This window comes from Cryptomeria japonica, chromosome 9 (genome assembly GCF_030272615.1).
Source record: "Cryptomeria japonica chromosome 9, Sugi_1.0, whole genome shotgun sequence".
NCBI lineage: Eukaryota > Viridiplantae > Streptophyta > Pinopsida > Cupressales > Cupressaceae > Cryptomeria > Cryptomeria japonica.
Window position 1 is genome coordinate 356,249,814 of NC_081413.1, and position 14,503 is coordinate 356,264,316.

General features: G+C 35.8%; 1 protein-coding gene across 1 annotated transcript; it reads left to right on the forward strand.

The window, feature by feature from the left end:
* Positions 1-7,815: 7,815 nt before the first annotated feature.
* Positions 7,816-14,100, forward strand: LOC131029694 (5'-adenylylsulfate reductase 3, chloroplastic). Its single transcript, XM_057960287.2, has 9 exons — positions 7,816-7,973; positions 8,050-8,211; positions 9,399-9,519; positions 9,640-9,988; positions 11,486-11,623; positions 11,747-11,863; positions 12,579-12,767; positions 13,105-13,161; positions 13,494-14,100. The coding sequence occupies exons 1-9, from the start codon at positions 7,913-7,915 to the stop codon at positions 13,665-13,667; spliced, it is 1,368 nt and encodes a 455-aa protein (XP_057816270.2). The 5' UTR covers positions 7,816-7,912; the 3' UTR covers positions 13,668-14,100.
* The last annotated feature ends 403 nt before the right edge of the window (positions 14,101-14,503 follow it).

The following is a 14,503-nucleotide window of genomic DNA, read 5'->3' on the forward strand; positions in this document are numbered from 1 at the left end:
GTTAATCCAAAAATCATAGTCAAAACAAAATAGGAAAATTATTACATCATAATTAATTATTCTTTTCATTTGCATTTAATAATTTAATCTAGTTTAATGCATTATTAAAGTAATTAAATAGATGGCATGTGACACACAACTTCATTGCGAGAATGTTGGTAGGTTGTTTAGTCTAACCCTCTCAACCTATGCCTAGGAAGGAGCACAATTCTATAACTAATTTTGTTCAACTGATATTTTTTCTTGAAAAGCTCAAAACTTTATTGGTAGCTAAGCTTGGACCAAAAACCTTCAAAATATAATCCTTAGTTAAACTAATAATCTCTCCTCCATTATGGCCTACCACCATCCTGTCATGTGCATCATAATGTCTAGCCATTGCTCTGATGAAGTCAACATTCAAAAAATGTTTGATACTATGACCCTAGCCAAATCTAAAATCCAAGCATTTGACATTGGAGCGTGAAACTACCTTTTCTTATACTAGTGCTTGAAAAGAGACCACCCTGGAGCAAGAATATTGATATCTTCACACTCACCAACATTCTTGTACTTGTTTGTGTATGCACTAAAAATTGGTCTAGAGATAAATGATTAAATATAAAGTTATTTAGTTAATTAAAATCTTTTATTCCTCTACTATATAAATGAATTTATTAATTTAATTATATAGTTCATTATTTTCTAACTCTTCCTATCTTAATTCATTTCTTCTATTTTCCTAATTAAATGGACAAGTTTAATTAATTTATTTCATTTAATTATTCTTCCCTTTTTAATTTGAATTTTTAATTCAAATTAATCTCACATGTGTCTCTCATTTAATTTAAATTTTTAAATTTGAATTAAAGCACATGTCTCCTACTCCTAATCACCTTCTAATCTCTTTCTAACTCCTACCCTTAATTTGACCATGGGTTAACCAACCCTATCTTCTCCAACCTCCTTATCCTAACTTCCTATGGGTTGTTTGGCCTCTCTTGAGGACACATGGCACTTTTGCCACATGTCCATTTCCTCCATGCCACTTGCCCTTTTGAGGGACAAGTGTGGCCTTCTTGAGATTCTTCTAAGCCACTTATCCTCTGTAGGATAACACGTGTCCTCTTCTACAACCTCCTTCCTAACTTCTTCGATTTCGATTGTTGATATCTCTAGATCGAATCTCCATTATCAATTCATGCCACCTCAACCTTGGTCTTGAAAAATCTATAAATAACTCTCCTTTCAGCGATGAGAGGACCCCTTAGCATTTTCTCAACATTTTTCTTAGCATTTTTCTGCAATCTCATCCTCATTATCAACAACATTCTCATTAGATTTATCATAATTAGCATATCAATTAGATCATTTTACATAATGGCTTTCCTTGCATTTTTCATGATAATTTAGGATTTGCATATCATTTAGATCTTAAAATTGCATTGTACCACTCTCGTTTCTTGAGTTGTCATCTTCTGATCATGCATTTGAGAGCCAACCCATAAATACACAAGGTCCTCAAGAATAGAGAACAATTAAGCGATTTGAGGGAGTTGTTTAAATTTGTTTACTTGTTTTTTTTACTCTTTCATGTAATGCTTCATTGAATGTTGTGTAATTGATTATTAATGGATTGACACAAATTTTACACTACAGTTTGCAACACCTCCTAGACCATGGATATTTTTTGGCCTTTCGAAAGATATTGGAAATTGAATCTGTAGTACCCCTACTCGTTTGGACTCATATTTTGTTCTTGTTATTTTCAGTGGATACATTACCGTGAATTATTATTCAGATTTATATGATATTATTCCATGCTTAATCTAAATATGAGATGCATGATTTATTTACACTATTTCTGTACTTGTGATTTATGGCATAGTATGGTTTATTGCAATGTACTGACACTTTACTTTATTTATGCAATGTATGTTGTGTATCTGCAAGTGTATTGGATGCAAGGGGACGATTTTCCTTCACTCATTTCAGTGAGATAGGGAATGTCGCGATTCTCCTTCATCGGTGTGTATGTCGTGTTTTATATATGGTATATATGCATGTGTGGTTCGGTGATGCAGGATATTGTAGGTACAAGTACCGGGTAGGTACGGGGTAACGTCTCCACCTGGCTACACAGGTCTAAGCGTGCCTTATAGTTTCCGATGGAAGTGAGGAGATAGTAGTTGACCCTATTTTTAGTCAATTACACTCGGGTGAGTGCCTTCAGTTAGTCGTTCTGTCAATTGGTTTGGTATTTGAATATATTATTGTTTGATCTTTATAAAAGTCACTTGATGCTTGTTCAATTTGCGTGTCTAGTGTTCCTAATTATTGTATGTCATTGGTAATTGTTACGTTTATTACGTCTATAAGAGTAAAGTGTAGTTTTGGATTTTGGAGGAAAAAGAGTCAAGTGATCTAGTGACTTAACGTTGTTTGCAAAGGTTGAGTTAATATCTTGGTATAAGTTGATATGAATTTCATCAACATGTTAGCTCGATAATTGCGATTCGTTCGTTCGAATATTTGTATAGACATTTTATACACATGGGGCGATTGTCAATTATAGGTAGTTATTTGAATAAAGATAAGGTGATTATATTATCATTAGTTGATATCACCAATCAAACTATTATGTTTTTGGAATATGCATGTACATAGTTAGAATTATAAATATATTATATTTAATATACTTTGCGAACGGGTAATATATATATATATATATATAATTCAATTGTTTGAATATATATCTATATGAAAAAGTCATTAGTTATAAGTATTGGAAATCAAAGTATATATATAGATTTTTAAACGTAATTTGCTAAAGTGGATTAATGTTTGAATATTTTAATGGAGGTCATTAATTAATTATTAAAATATAATAAATAAATTATAATTAAACAAATAAAACAAATTTTATTTAAAAAGGTGGTGGCGGGGGTTATATTGTAAAACAAATATATAATATAAAGGGTGGTCGATATTACTATCGACCACCCCCCTTAATAAAGGGAGGGGTCGGTATTACCACTGACCACCCTCCTCCCTCATAGCCCGCACGCTCCCTCTCTTCCTTTGGTCACGCCAACACAGCAGGCAATGACACCTCTTGCTCCCCCTCTCGCTGTTCAAAGCATTAAATAGCCACTCCTCCACGTCCAAACATTTCCACGAGCAGCAGCTCACTGCCTCTAACAGCAGATTGGCCGATTGGGGAGGGGAATAGACTGGCACGCAAGGGGAAGATTGAAACGTATACCTTAGTTGACTCAAGACCTGGCAGATTAAACACCAAAATCGCTGAATACAAACACATAAGTCTTTGATGCAATGTGCCGACCTCTCCATGCAACCGATAACTGCTATAACCATGATCAAGGAGCGTAAAGAGCTATAGATAACTAGAGATGGATTCATTACGTGGAAGAACAAGAAGAGATGGAAGTAAAAGACCTCTAGTCGATAACTATTTCTGAGCCTCAGACTTAGGAGAAGTCATGGGTGATTTTTAGTATAAATAGGGGTGGGAGTAAAGAGGAAGGGCACACAATTCTTTTTGCATCGAAGGAAGAACGGGGAATCTCGAGAGGAAAGAGTTAGAATAGAAGATAAAGGTAGAGTAGAATAGATAGATAGAGAGAATATTTTAGGTGGCATCAAAGAGAGAGTGGGTTTTTGGGATAAAGTATTGGTGTCTATTGGAGATAAGGTTCGCAAGGCACGCTATCATTCGACAGAAGGATGTAGAGATCTTGCATATGGGTTAACACCGCAAAAGGTCAGGAATATATTTAGTTTTGGAACATTATTATTTATAAGCCTTAGTGATAAGTAATGTTTATGGTCTAGTTTATGTTTTCGGTAAAAGTATTAAATTATTGTTTTGATTAGTTCGTGGAAAATAATAGAATATGAAGTGTATTTGTATTATAGCTATAGCTATGGAAATTTTGTATATATTGCACACTTGATTATTTTATAAAAGGAATTATGTTTGCGTTCAGGCCTAGTTGTTAAGATTCATTAGATGTTGCTCTAGGAGAGTCTGGGAAGTAATGGCTTACTGTTGATACGTTACAAAGATGGTACATGTCAAACAGATAGCTCGCAAATCCGTAGCTGGGTATGCTCATTACTTGAAAGTCAAGAAAGATTCTCTGACACCTGTCAAGCCTGTTGTGGATGACAACCCTACTGAAGAGAACCCAGCTCCTGAAGAGAGCAAAGAGATAGAAAAAGGTCCTACTCAGAGTCCAACTATAGAAGTTACTGTTGAAAAAGGAAAAGAACCTAAGCTAGAGTGCTCGCCAGAAAGGCCGATAGTTATAAGTTCTGACCCGTCGGAGGGGTATACCCCCTTAAGTGATAATGAGTCCGTGGGGTACTTTCCCCTGAGTGAAAGCAAATCTGAAGGATATACTCCTTTAGATCCAGCAGAGTCTGACGAGTGCACTTCTCCGTTTTCCCTGGAAGAATGATGTAACACTCTAGTGTCAAAAATAAAAATAAAAATAAAGACATTATTCTATTGAGAAATGTATTATGTCTTCTTGTAAGACTTCTTTGATGAAATAAATATATCCATTTTGATCTTAGTTTATGGTATAAGTGGAAATTATTGAAGTTGCTTACCTATAGTAGTTAACAAGAGTAATTGAACTCTTAAACATGTTATTAAGTGTTAAATTCTGAGTTATACCGACCAAACTGTTCTTCATGTCTTGGCAACATATATTCGTACTGCAAGTTAATTGTGTGTTAGATGTTTTTACGTAAGATTGCCTTGTTTATATGGTGGTCGCAGTTAAGTACATTGAGTCATGTTGTCAGTATGTCCTGTGTACTGTGTTTTGGCCAGGTATTTAGATGTATAACCTTAAGGAAATGAGCCACTATGAGTTGTTCGTAATGGTCAACCTTAGGTTAGTAATTATGTATCTTTCATCTGAGGTATGTTAGAATTGGGTATGGCTGTCTATGTCGCCATAGAGTTCTGTAGATAGAACTATCCTATAGTGTCCTAAGAGAGAGAGTGGCTTTCAAGCGGGGGTCATGCCCGAAGTGGTGACAGGATAACCCGTCGTAAGTTGGTTAAGAAAGTGAAAACCTACTAAATGATTAGGGGAGGGTAGAATAAATGTTAAATAAAATAATGTGCCTCGCACATAGGTGAGTGCTAGTACAAGGCTCATAATGTAGCGAGAAGGCATGGAATGGCAAACTTACCACCTTGTCTTCGTGAGAGGATTGGTAAGGTCTGCATGAGTCTTAGTTGGAATCAGAGGTTCGAGAGAGGTTACTAGGATAACCCATGATGGGGGTCGGGACCTATGGAGGCTGTACCATGGTATCCACCGTAAGACATGCGATGACACTTTCTCCTTAGAGTCACTAGTGTTTTGTGAGTTGAGTTACATGGTTGTGTGTGGAGTCTTGTAGTCCTTTCGTTCTTGTTTTATTTTGCTTGCTTGAGGGCTATCTACTATCTCCAGCACGGTGGGGTGGTTCCTTTTCGGAATCACATGGTCGGGTGGTAGTGTCACTTCCCATCAGATGTACTGGAATGTACCTTCAGGCGAGGAAGGACTTCGCTGATGTTCTTGGTTCGTGGTTCATGTACCAGCTCTTGTTCGTAACCATTGTTCAGTTGAAAACTTGAGGTCTTGAAACGAAACTTTATGTAACTTTCATTTTGTAACATTTTAACTCATGATGTATTTTTTTGAAAACATGTATTTTTGAATATTGTAAAGCAAAGAAACATTGTAATGTATGCTATTTCAGTTACTTAATTCTTTTGTATATATTAAATGATTGTTTTGGAGTACTTTGAAATTCTTTCATTGTGGAAATTTTATCTTAAACGTTTAATTTTCCTAGAAGTTGAACAGTAGGTTTTTCCATGGAGTTAATTTAATTTACGAAGTAATATTCGTTGGTAACCCTTAGGAAATTTAGGAATTAGACTTCCGCTATGTTATTAGATGTGCTAAGGTTTAATTCAAGCACTTGTTCTTTTTAAAAAAAAAATTATTTCACCCTTAGTTGCATAGATTGTGATGTTTTTCCTTTAGGGTTTCTGGCGGGGCATTACAGAATCAGAAGGTTTTTGTTCAATGCCCTCTTTGAAGTAGATGGTTGAGCACTTGAGCAAATTCATTATCTTGAGTTTTCAAAATTTAGGTTTTCAATTTTTTATTAGGGTTTTCATATTCTATTTTTACTCAACCCTTTTCATCTTACAATCTTTCATATAAAAACCCTAAATATGCTCATAAACAAAAGCAAAAGGAAAATTGATAATTTACATCTTAGAACGAACACTTACTTGAATTTATATGGAAACCCTAGTTTCTTCCATAATGTAGCAAAGAGCTCAAAATTCGTCCAAATTTTTCATGCAACATAAAATAGACATTATGACAACCATAATGCACTATTAATTGGGACCAAATTAGCTAGAAAGAAAATTTGTAGCAATCATATCCACCAATACTACTTGCTTGATTGAAGAAAGCATCTACAACTAATAGTTATAAGTTTGAACCTCCACAATTGATTTGAACCATCAAGGCAAGATATACGATTGTTAAAGACTTGAATTTGAAAATTCCACTATGTACTTGAAAAGTCGTGACCAATCATCTTTTGCCATGCAACAGAGCACTTTACAAGTCATCATATGGGCTTATGCATTTGTTTGCTTCCTTGGGCAGATGCCATCGTTCTGTATACTCACTTTACATTTGGTTCCATACTTTTCCTTCAACAAGTGCATGCCTAAATGCCATGCATATTGTGTTAGAAGTACGATTGTCGTTGCACCAAAAGATCGACCTGTTAATGCCCGGTACAACCACTAGACTTATAGAATCCACAGGAGGCGGTTAAGCCATGTCGTGCAAACCCGAGTGTTGCGATGCACAACACAAAGATACCAAGGGCACACAACTTGCAACAATGCCCCCCGCGCAAGCGAAGGGGTTTGAACCTGTGATTAAACTATGTCACAAACCCAAGCATTGTGTTGCACAACACAAGGAGACCAAGGGCACACACCTTGCAACAAATTGCACTCACTAAAAGATTCCATGAACAACAATGGACCCAAGACACGTGGTACCAAACCACGAACCTCACAATCTTGACAAGACTCTTGACAATCTTGACATAAGAAAAGTGACTAAGACAAACAACTCTTAGGACTTTCACAACTAGGTAAAAAATGAATGACCAAACATGAGTAGGAAACCCTAGAAAATAAGGTGTTATTAATTTACATTATCAATTATATAAAAATAATATTACACATTAAAAAAATGAATGGATGTAAAATCACACCTCTAAATTTCAAATCAGATATACTCTAAACCACAAAAATTAAAAAAACAAACAAACAACACACATTCAAAAAAAAAAGAAAAAATGAATGGATATAAAATCACAACCCTAGAATCCAAATGAGGTATACTTTGAGTCATAGAAATTAAAATAAACAAACAAACAACAATAATAGATGGATTTTAAAAAAATATAGTAAATTGAAAAAAATAAAAAAATCATGTAAGTGTGTGGAAAACTCACGCAAATACGATTGTCCCTAATGGAGTTTTAAAAGGCAAAAACTAGTTGTTCACTTTCTTGTGGTCGTAGAGGAGCGGAATACCTTGGTGATTGGTCAAAGGTAAGAGAGGTTTATATTAACATAGCTGTCACTTTAACATGCAACGGTGACGCCACGCCTTGCGTCGCAAATTCTTGATGCGCCCACATTCCACGACTCATCACATTCATTGAATGTAGACGCCTTTCCGAATGCACTCCTCCTTTCTTATACCATATTTCTCTTCTCGTCCTCCCCCATAACGCCAAGGATCTCCTCTTCTTCTTCGTCTTCCTACTCCCTCTGCCTTCCATTTCCATTAACATGGCCTCTCTTTTGCAAGCTCTTGCCCAGCAACCTGCAGCAAGCTTCACCAAACAAAAATGTGTGTTCATTTTCATTTCACTTCCAATTTTGTTTCTCTTCATTGCTCTAATATGTTTGCTTTCTGAAATTTGCAGTTTTTCCGATTGCTTTACATGGGAATCGGATTTCGGCGCCACTGAAGAAGATATCGATTAAGGAAGGCTCTGCTCAATGTGGTCCATTGTTTGAAACTGCATTGCAACCGCTATCTGTATATGCTTCGTTGGCTTGCAAAGCCGCTACCATCTCTGTCCCCGGTACACATTCCTTTCCTATTCCCCTGCTACAATCACACAATCGATAGTTTTCTTCCTTGTTATTATATGGCAAAGCAACTTTTTGACATTAAATTTCTACCGGCGGAAGTGATTTCTGTATTGAATTGCGTAAGTTTTGTTTAATAGCAGAGGATTAAAGGTGTAGAATAATAGTATGAAAGTTTCTTTATTCCACAAAGAAAGACGCTTTTTTATTTTTTATTAGAAGAATTATATGAAGAAAAGTGTATAAGCATAGAGATTTAAGGAAGACCTTTGCGGAAATTGGCGGAAACAACGAAGCAGAGGAGGAATGCCTAAGAATTTATAATTAGAATAATTTGAACAGAAGTACTATCATGGAGAGTGTTTATAAGGCTTAAAAGTAAATATCTGATACATCGTTTGTTATTTGAGATTTTTGGATGCCTGAAATAGATAACTTCCTAAGTGCGTTGAAATATAAACGTTGTTGGATTTGGAAAATTATGCAGTTTCTTCAACGAAAAGCTCCTTTGCCATGGCAGTTTCTTAAGAGTTTATTGGCATAATTTTCAGTTGAGTGACTGTGAGCTTGGTTTGTAAGTTTGCACAGTGATTCTGATCACTCCATTATGGATTGGGGGGGAGAAATAACGAAAATTATACTTGTTTAAAATTGTGATCAACAACATTTTTAAACTTTTACCTCCTTTTTTATGGAGGATTACAGAACTAAATTCACATAGTTTTTCCTACAAAGTCGTTGGCTGTTAAAATCTTGAATGTTTATTATTTTCATGTCTTTTAATCACTTTTATTTTGATCCGTAGAAAAAAATAGGGTTAAACTCAAAAGAAGATAATTCGCGAATTGGAAACAGTCCTATATTTAACCGACAAGACTTCGAGGTGTAGGATTCGCTCTGGAGACTACTAGTTACTAGTATGTTGGAAAATAGTTTCGCAATATTTTGACATTGCAAATTTATATCAGCATTTTTCCTCGATTTCATTTTCTCAAGCAAGCCACAGCCTATGCTCTCTCCTACGTTTGTCAGCAAGAACTGAAGCCAGTTTCATGTCCTGATGTCTTAGGTCTAGCGTTTTTCACCGAAAACATTGATTGTCTTGGGAACTGGTAATTTGTTTGATAAGCTACATTTGTTGTTGACTCAACGATGTTCTAACGTTATTTGTTTTTAACAGATTTGGTGGATGAAAGAGTAGATTTCAATCAAATTGCTACGGACTTACTTGAAGCGTCCCCTTTGGAAATAATAGACAAAGCTCTGTCAATGTTTGGTAATGACATTGCTATTGCATTCAGGTCACTTTCTACAACCTTATCTTGATTTTCCATTAGAAAAGATTGATGCTGTGAATCTGAAAATAAGCGGATATATAACTCATGTTAGGCATTGACTGGGATCATATCTTCTTGATGCAGTGGAGCAGAGGATGTTGCACTGATTGAATATGCCAAACTGACAGGTCGACCATTTAGAGTGTTTAGTCTCGACACTGGAAGGCTTAATCCTGAAACGTACCAATTATTTGCTGAGGTTGAGAAGCATTATAACATTCATATTGAATATATGTTTCCTGCGGCCGAGGAAGTTCAAGCCTTAGTAAGGAGTAAAGGGCTATTTTCCTTCTATGAAGATGGGCATCAGGAATGTTGCCGGATACGTAAGGTGAAGCCGTTGAGAAAGGCACTCAAAGGCCTCAGGGCATGGATAACTGGGCAACGCAAGGATCAATCTCCTGGCACACGAGCCAACGTTCCTGTTGTACAGGTACTTATTTTGATGTTTTCTATACTTAAGAAATGTCTTGCTATCTTAGGGTTTTCCAATTCCATAATACAAATTCTAGAAGCATTATCTGATTCTATAATACTGTTTCTAGCAGGGTTTTTCTATACGTTAATTACAAGTTCTAGAATGTTTTTAATACAGAATATAGATTCTAAGAGAGGTATAGGTTGGTTCTGCGTATTTTGTCTTCCATGTAGCATTGAGCTGTTTTGGATCGTATACCTTTTAAAAAACTTTATCTTTGGTGAACCTTGAGGGGTGAGGTTATGACCCCGCCAATTTTTCAGGTGTAAGTTGAGGCACATCTTTAGATTTTTAACCTGGTGTATCTAATGCACCCAGATTGGCGGAGCCAGAAGCTATTACTAAGAAAAACCTGGTATTCTTAAAAGGTAAAACATGTGAGATTTTGAAAAATTGACTGGCAATGAGAAACGGTCTGTTGCAGTGAGCACATCTTCCATCTAGCATGATTTCTATGCATGTAATTAGAGAAGTTGCAACACCAATGGAGGATTGAATAGTAGCAGCTGCATGCTTCACGGACCAGTACTAGATAACTTGGCATGCAATTTAGCTTACATATTGTTTAGTTACAACCCGGCCAAACTTTAAATAAGGTAGCTTAATTTCTTTGATTCTTTAAAATCAGTTAAAATATATTATATTTATAAATTGGTATTCTGAGTAGCAAGAAAACAAGAATCACCTGACTGAAGAAATCTAGGAGGGGGAAGTGTGCCTGTCCCTCATAAGAACAACACTAAATTTGGTTATATTAGTGGAAGGCACATTTGAGCAATGTAATACTTCCATTAGAGTAACATGAATAATATTTGTGTGATTGCAACATGGGCTTAGAAAACATTGGCACTCAGTGTGTTGCAAATATAGGGAATTGCAAGTGCCACGAAATCTAGGAGGGGGAAGTGTGCCTGTCCCTCATAAGAACAACACTAAATTTGGTTATATTAGTGGAAGGCACATTTGAGCAACGCAATACTTCCATTAGAGTAACATGAATAATATTTGTGTGATTACAAAATGGGCTTAGAAAACATTGGCACTCAGTGTTTTTGCAAATATAGGGAATTGCAAGTGCCACGAAATCTAGGAGGGGGAAGGGTGCCTGTTCCTCATAAGAACAACACTAAATTTGGTTATATTAGTGGAAGGCACATTTGAGCAATGCAATACTTCCATTAGAGTGACATGGATAATATTTGCGTGATTGCAACATGGGCCTAGAAAACATTGGCACTCAGTGTGTTGCAAATAAAATGTTGTACTTTGCTTGACATGATTTTGATCGTTTTGTCAGTGACTTTCTACGCTGTGGGTGACACTTTGTTGGTCTTACGTGCCCTCAATTACTCCTTCAGATCTCAAACTTACCAGCTCTGTTTTAGTTCTGTGTTGCGAGTTCTATTCTTTGGGTTTTTGAGAGTCGAAACACTGACTTGTACTGATGTCCAGGTCGACCCTTCATTTGAAGGATTGGATGGGGGTGTCGGAAGTCTTATCAAGTGGAACCCCTTGGCAAATGTGCAAGGCAATGATGTGTGGATGTTCTTGCAGACTATGAATGTACCAGTCAATACCCTTCACTATAAGGTACCTGCAAATAGAAAGATTTGGTGAACACTTGTTGAATTATTTTAGCACAGTTGAGATGGTTGCCGTAATGCACACTCTCCATTAATGCCTTTCTGACGTCAGTATCGGTGAATTTTTCAGGGATATGTCTCAATAGGATGTGAACCATGCACTAGGCCAATTCTACCAGGACAACATGAAAGGGAAGGACGCTGGTGGTGGGAGGATTCAAAGGCAAAAGAGTGTGGATTGCACAAGGTAATTTGGTTACTGGTATCTTTCTCTTCATTAAGAAACATCGATCTCTTATTTTTATATTTTTTGTGACATATGGTAAATCACTTAATAAGTTAAAACCCAATAAGCCACCTCTGTTCATAGTGCAGCTTGGTCTTTACCACTTTATGTAGCATGCCCATAATAGAAAGCTTGTTTAAACTTGGCATCTTTTCATCTGACTAAGATTATTGGATGTGAACTTTCAATTAGGTGTTCAAAGAGATGTTTTAAATGGCATTTAGGGCAACCTCCAATTTCATTTCCATTGAATTTTCTTATAAATAGACTTTCAATTAGTAAGTGTTCAAAGAGATATTCTTATGGCATTTTCTTGCTATAGATACATGGGAATTAAGCATTTTAAGGAGCTTGTAGTCACTGAAGTTCTTCAACTTTCTCCTCTTAGTGTTTCAAACTATAACTGTTTGAAGATATATTCAGAATTATTATTGCATTTTCCTTTTATAAAGTATTTTAAAAGTCACGTAACATTTAAATTTGATATTTTTGCAATCTCCTAACTCTATCGATTTGTTTGGGTAATATATATTGTCTTGATGAAAGAGAACCGTTTATTTTTCCTCATTTTGGATCTGTTATGTTCATGCATTGACTTAGGTGATTTCAAAGGGAAAAGGAGTATAAAATTTTCAAATGTTCGCTTTTCAGTTTTCTATTTCATTTGGTTTTGCAGGGAAATATTGAAAACATAAATGGAGACAACAAAAACTCTGTACAAGTTGCAAATGGAGCTGGTGATCTTTTCTCAAGTAAGAATGTGCTGAGATTGACAAGAGAAGGTATTGAAAGACTTGCAAGCTCAGAGGAAAGGAAGGAATCGTGGCTTGTGGTTCTATATGCGCCTTGGTGCCAATTTTGTCAGGTTTGCACGGAAACCTCTTGAAGCTAGGCACCCCTGCAAAATTGCTTAATGGAAATAGAAATCTAGCAACAACTGTAATAGCCATTATTGCTATATGGTATGCCTTAATATAGTTAGGCTGCTTAAAATGCATTGTATGCATACGCAGATTAGATTTTTTCACCCCTGATTGATGTATTAAATGTAGAGATAGCTACTAAATATTGAAAATGCAATATTTCAATGTTGCCTTCGAAAAAGAACAGCAGAGGATATTTGGTTTCATTTATTATCGACCTACTCTTGCAACATGATGATACGCTAAGTATAACTTTACCATCGTGTGGCTTATCTGCAGGCGATGGAAGCATCTTACAATGAAGTAGCATTGGCACTTAGAGACTCCGGAGTTAAGGTGAAATTCTTAAACTAGTCTAGTTTTGTTCAAATTTTGGCCAGACTTATGTGGCTCTGGTTTTTTATTTTATTTAGTGTTGCATGATGGTGTCACAAACGAGTATGAGGGCATAATTTTCGAAGTCTTACCATAGAGGCGCCTTAGTAAAACACTTGCAAGATCTAGAAAACAAGACATTCTTACCAGAAGAATTCGAGATTACCTTATGTCAATCTTGTACATTTTTTTTTTACTCATCTATATGTTTTCATATGTAACCAACTATATGACAAGGAGCTTTGTCTATGCTCTGCTCTGGTGTTAATTCTATACTTGTACCCGTTTTACAGGTAGCTAAATTTCGTGCCGATGGAGAACATAAATCCTTTTCCCAACAACATTTGCAACTTGGGACATTTCCAACCATCTTGTTGTTTCCCAAGCACGGCTCCAAGGCTATAAAATATCCCTCTGAAAAAAGGGATGCGCAGTCTTTGCTTGCATTTGTGAAGTCTCTTCAATGATATCCTCTCTTACGAGCAAGTATTTTACTGCAATTTTCTATTGTTTGCTTCTAATTAGTGGAGAGTACAGCCAAATTATTGTATCATATGCGTTCACTTGTCTCAGAGAGCTTCAGTAGTTGATCACAGTGATCGCTGTGCTTATTGTACACTAGACAATCTGAAAATAACTGCCTTTTCAAGATAGTGGATGATAATTATCCATGTCACGGGTTACTGCATACAAAAGATTTTGCTCCAAGAAAGCAGGAAAATTTGGGTGGTCTAGATCAACTAGAAACAGGTCATGTTCTAGAGATATAAATCTACAAGTTGCATTGGTAATTTTTTGGGTACCTTTGCCTGAAGAGTGATTGTACTTTTCCAGGCTGATAAAAATTCTGTAAAATGAAATAAAAATGAAGAAAGGCTTTCTTCATTGAATTTGACGTTAGTATCTTGTTACCATCTCCATTGTAGCAAAATGTTACACATTAATGTATCAGTATTACTAGATCACAATAGCATTTCGGCACAAATTATTTAGAAGAAACAAATATTGGTGGAATATTATAAAATGATTTTTTTGCTTTATTGAAATTAGCTTATATAAGCAATACAATGTAATTAACTTAGTTTAGTGTTTTGTTTTATAACACCTTAACAAAGGGCAAGAGAACATGAAATTCATAGATAAATCAAGAAAACCACCAAAATCATGATGGCTTGAATCCAAACTTTCCATAGAGCTTTGAATATGACTGTTTAAACCTAAGGGTAAGAGAACATGAAGAAATTCATAGATACATCAAGAAAACCACCAAAATCATGCCAGATTCATTGATGCCAAAATCCTT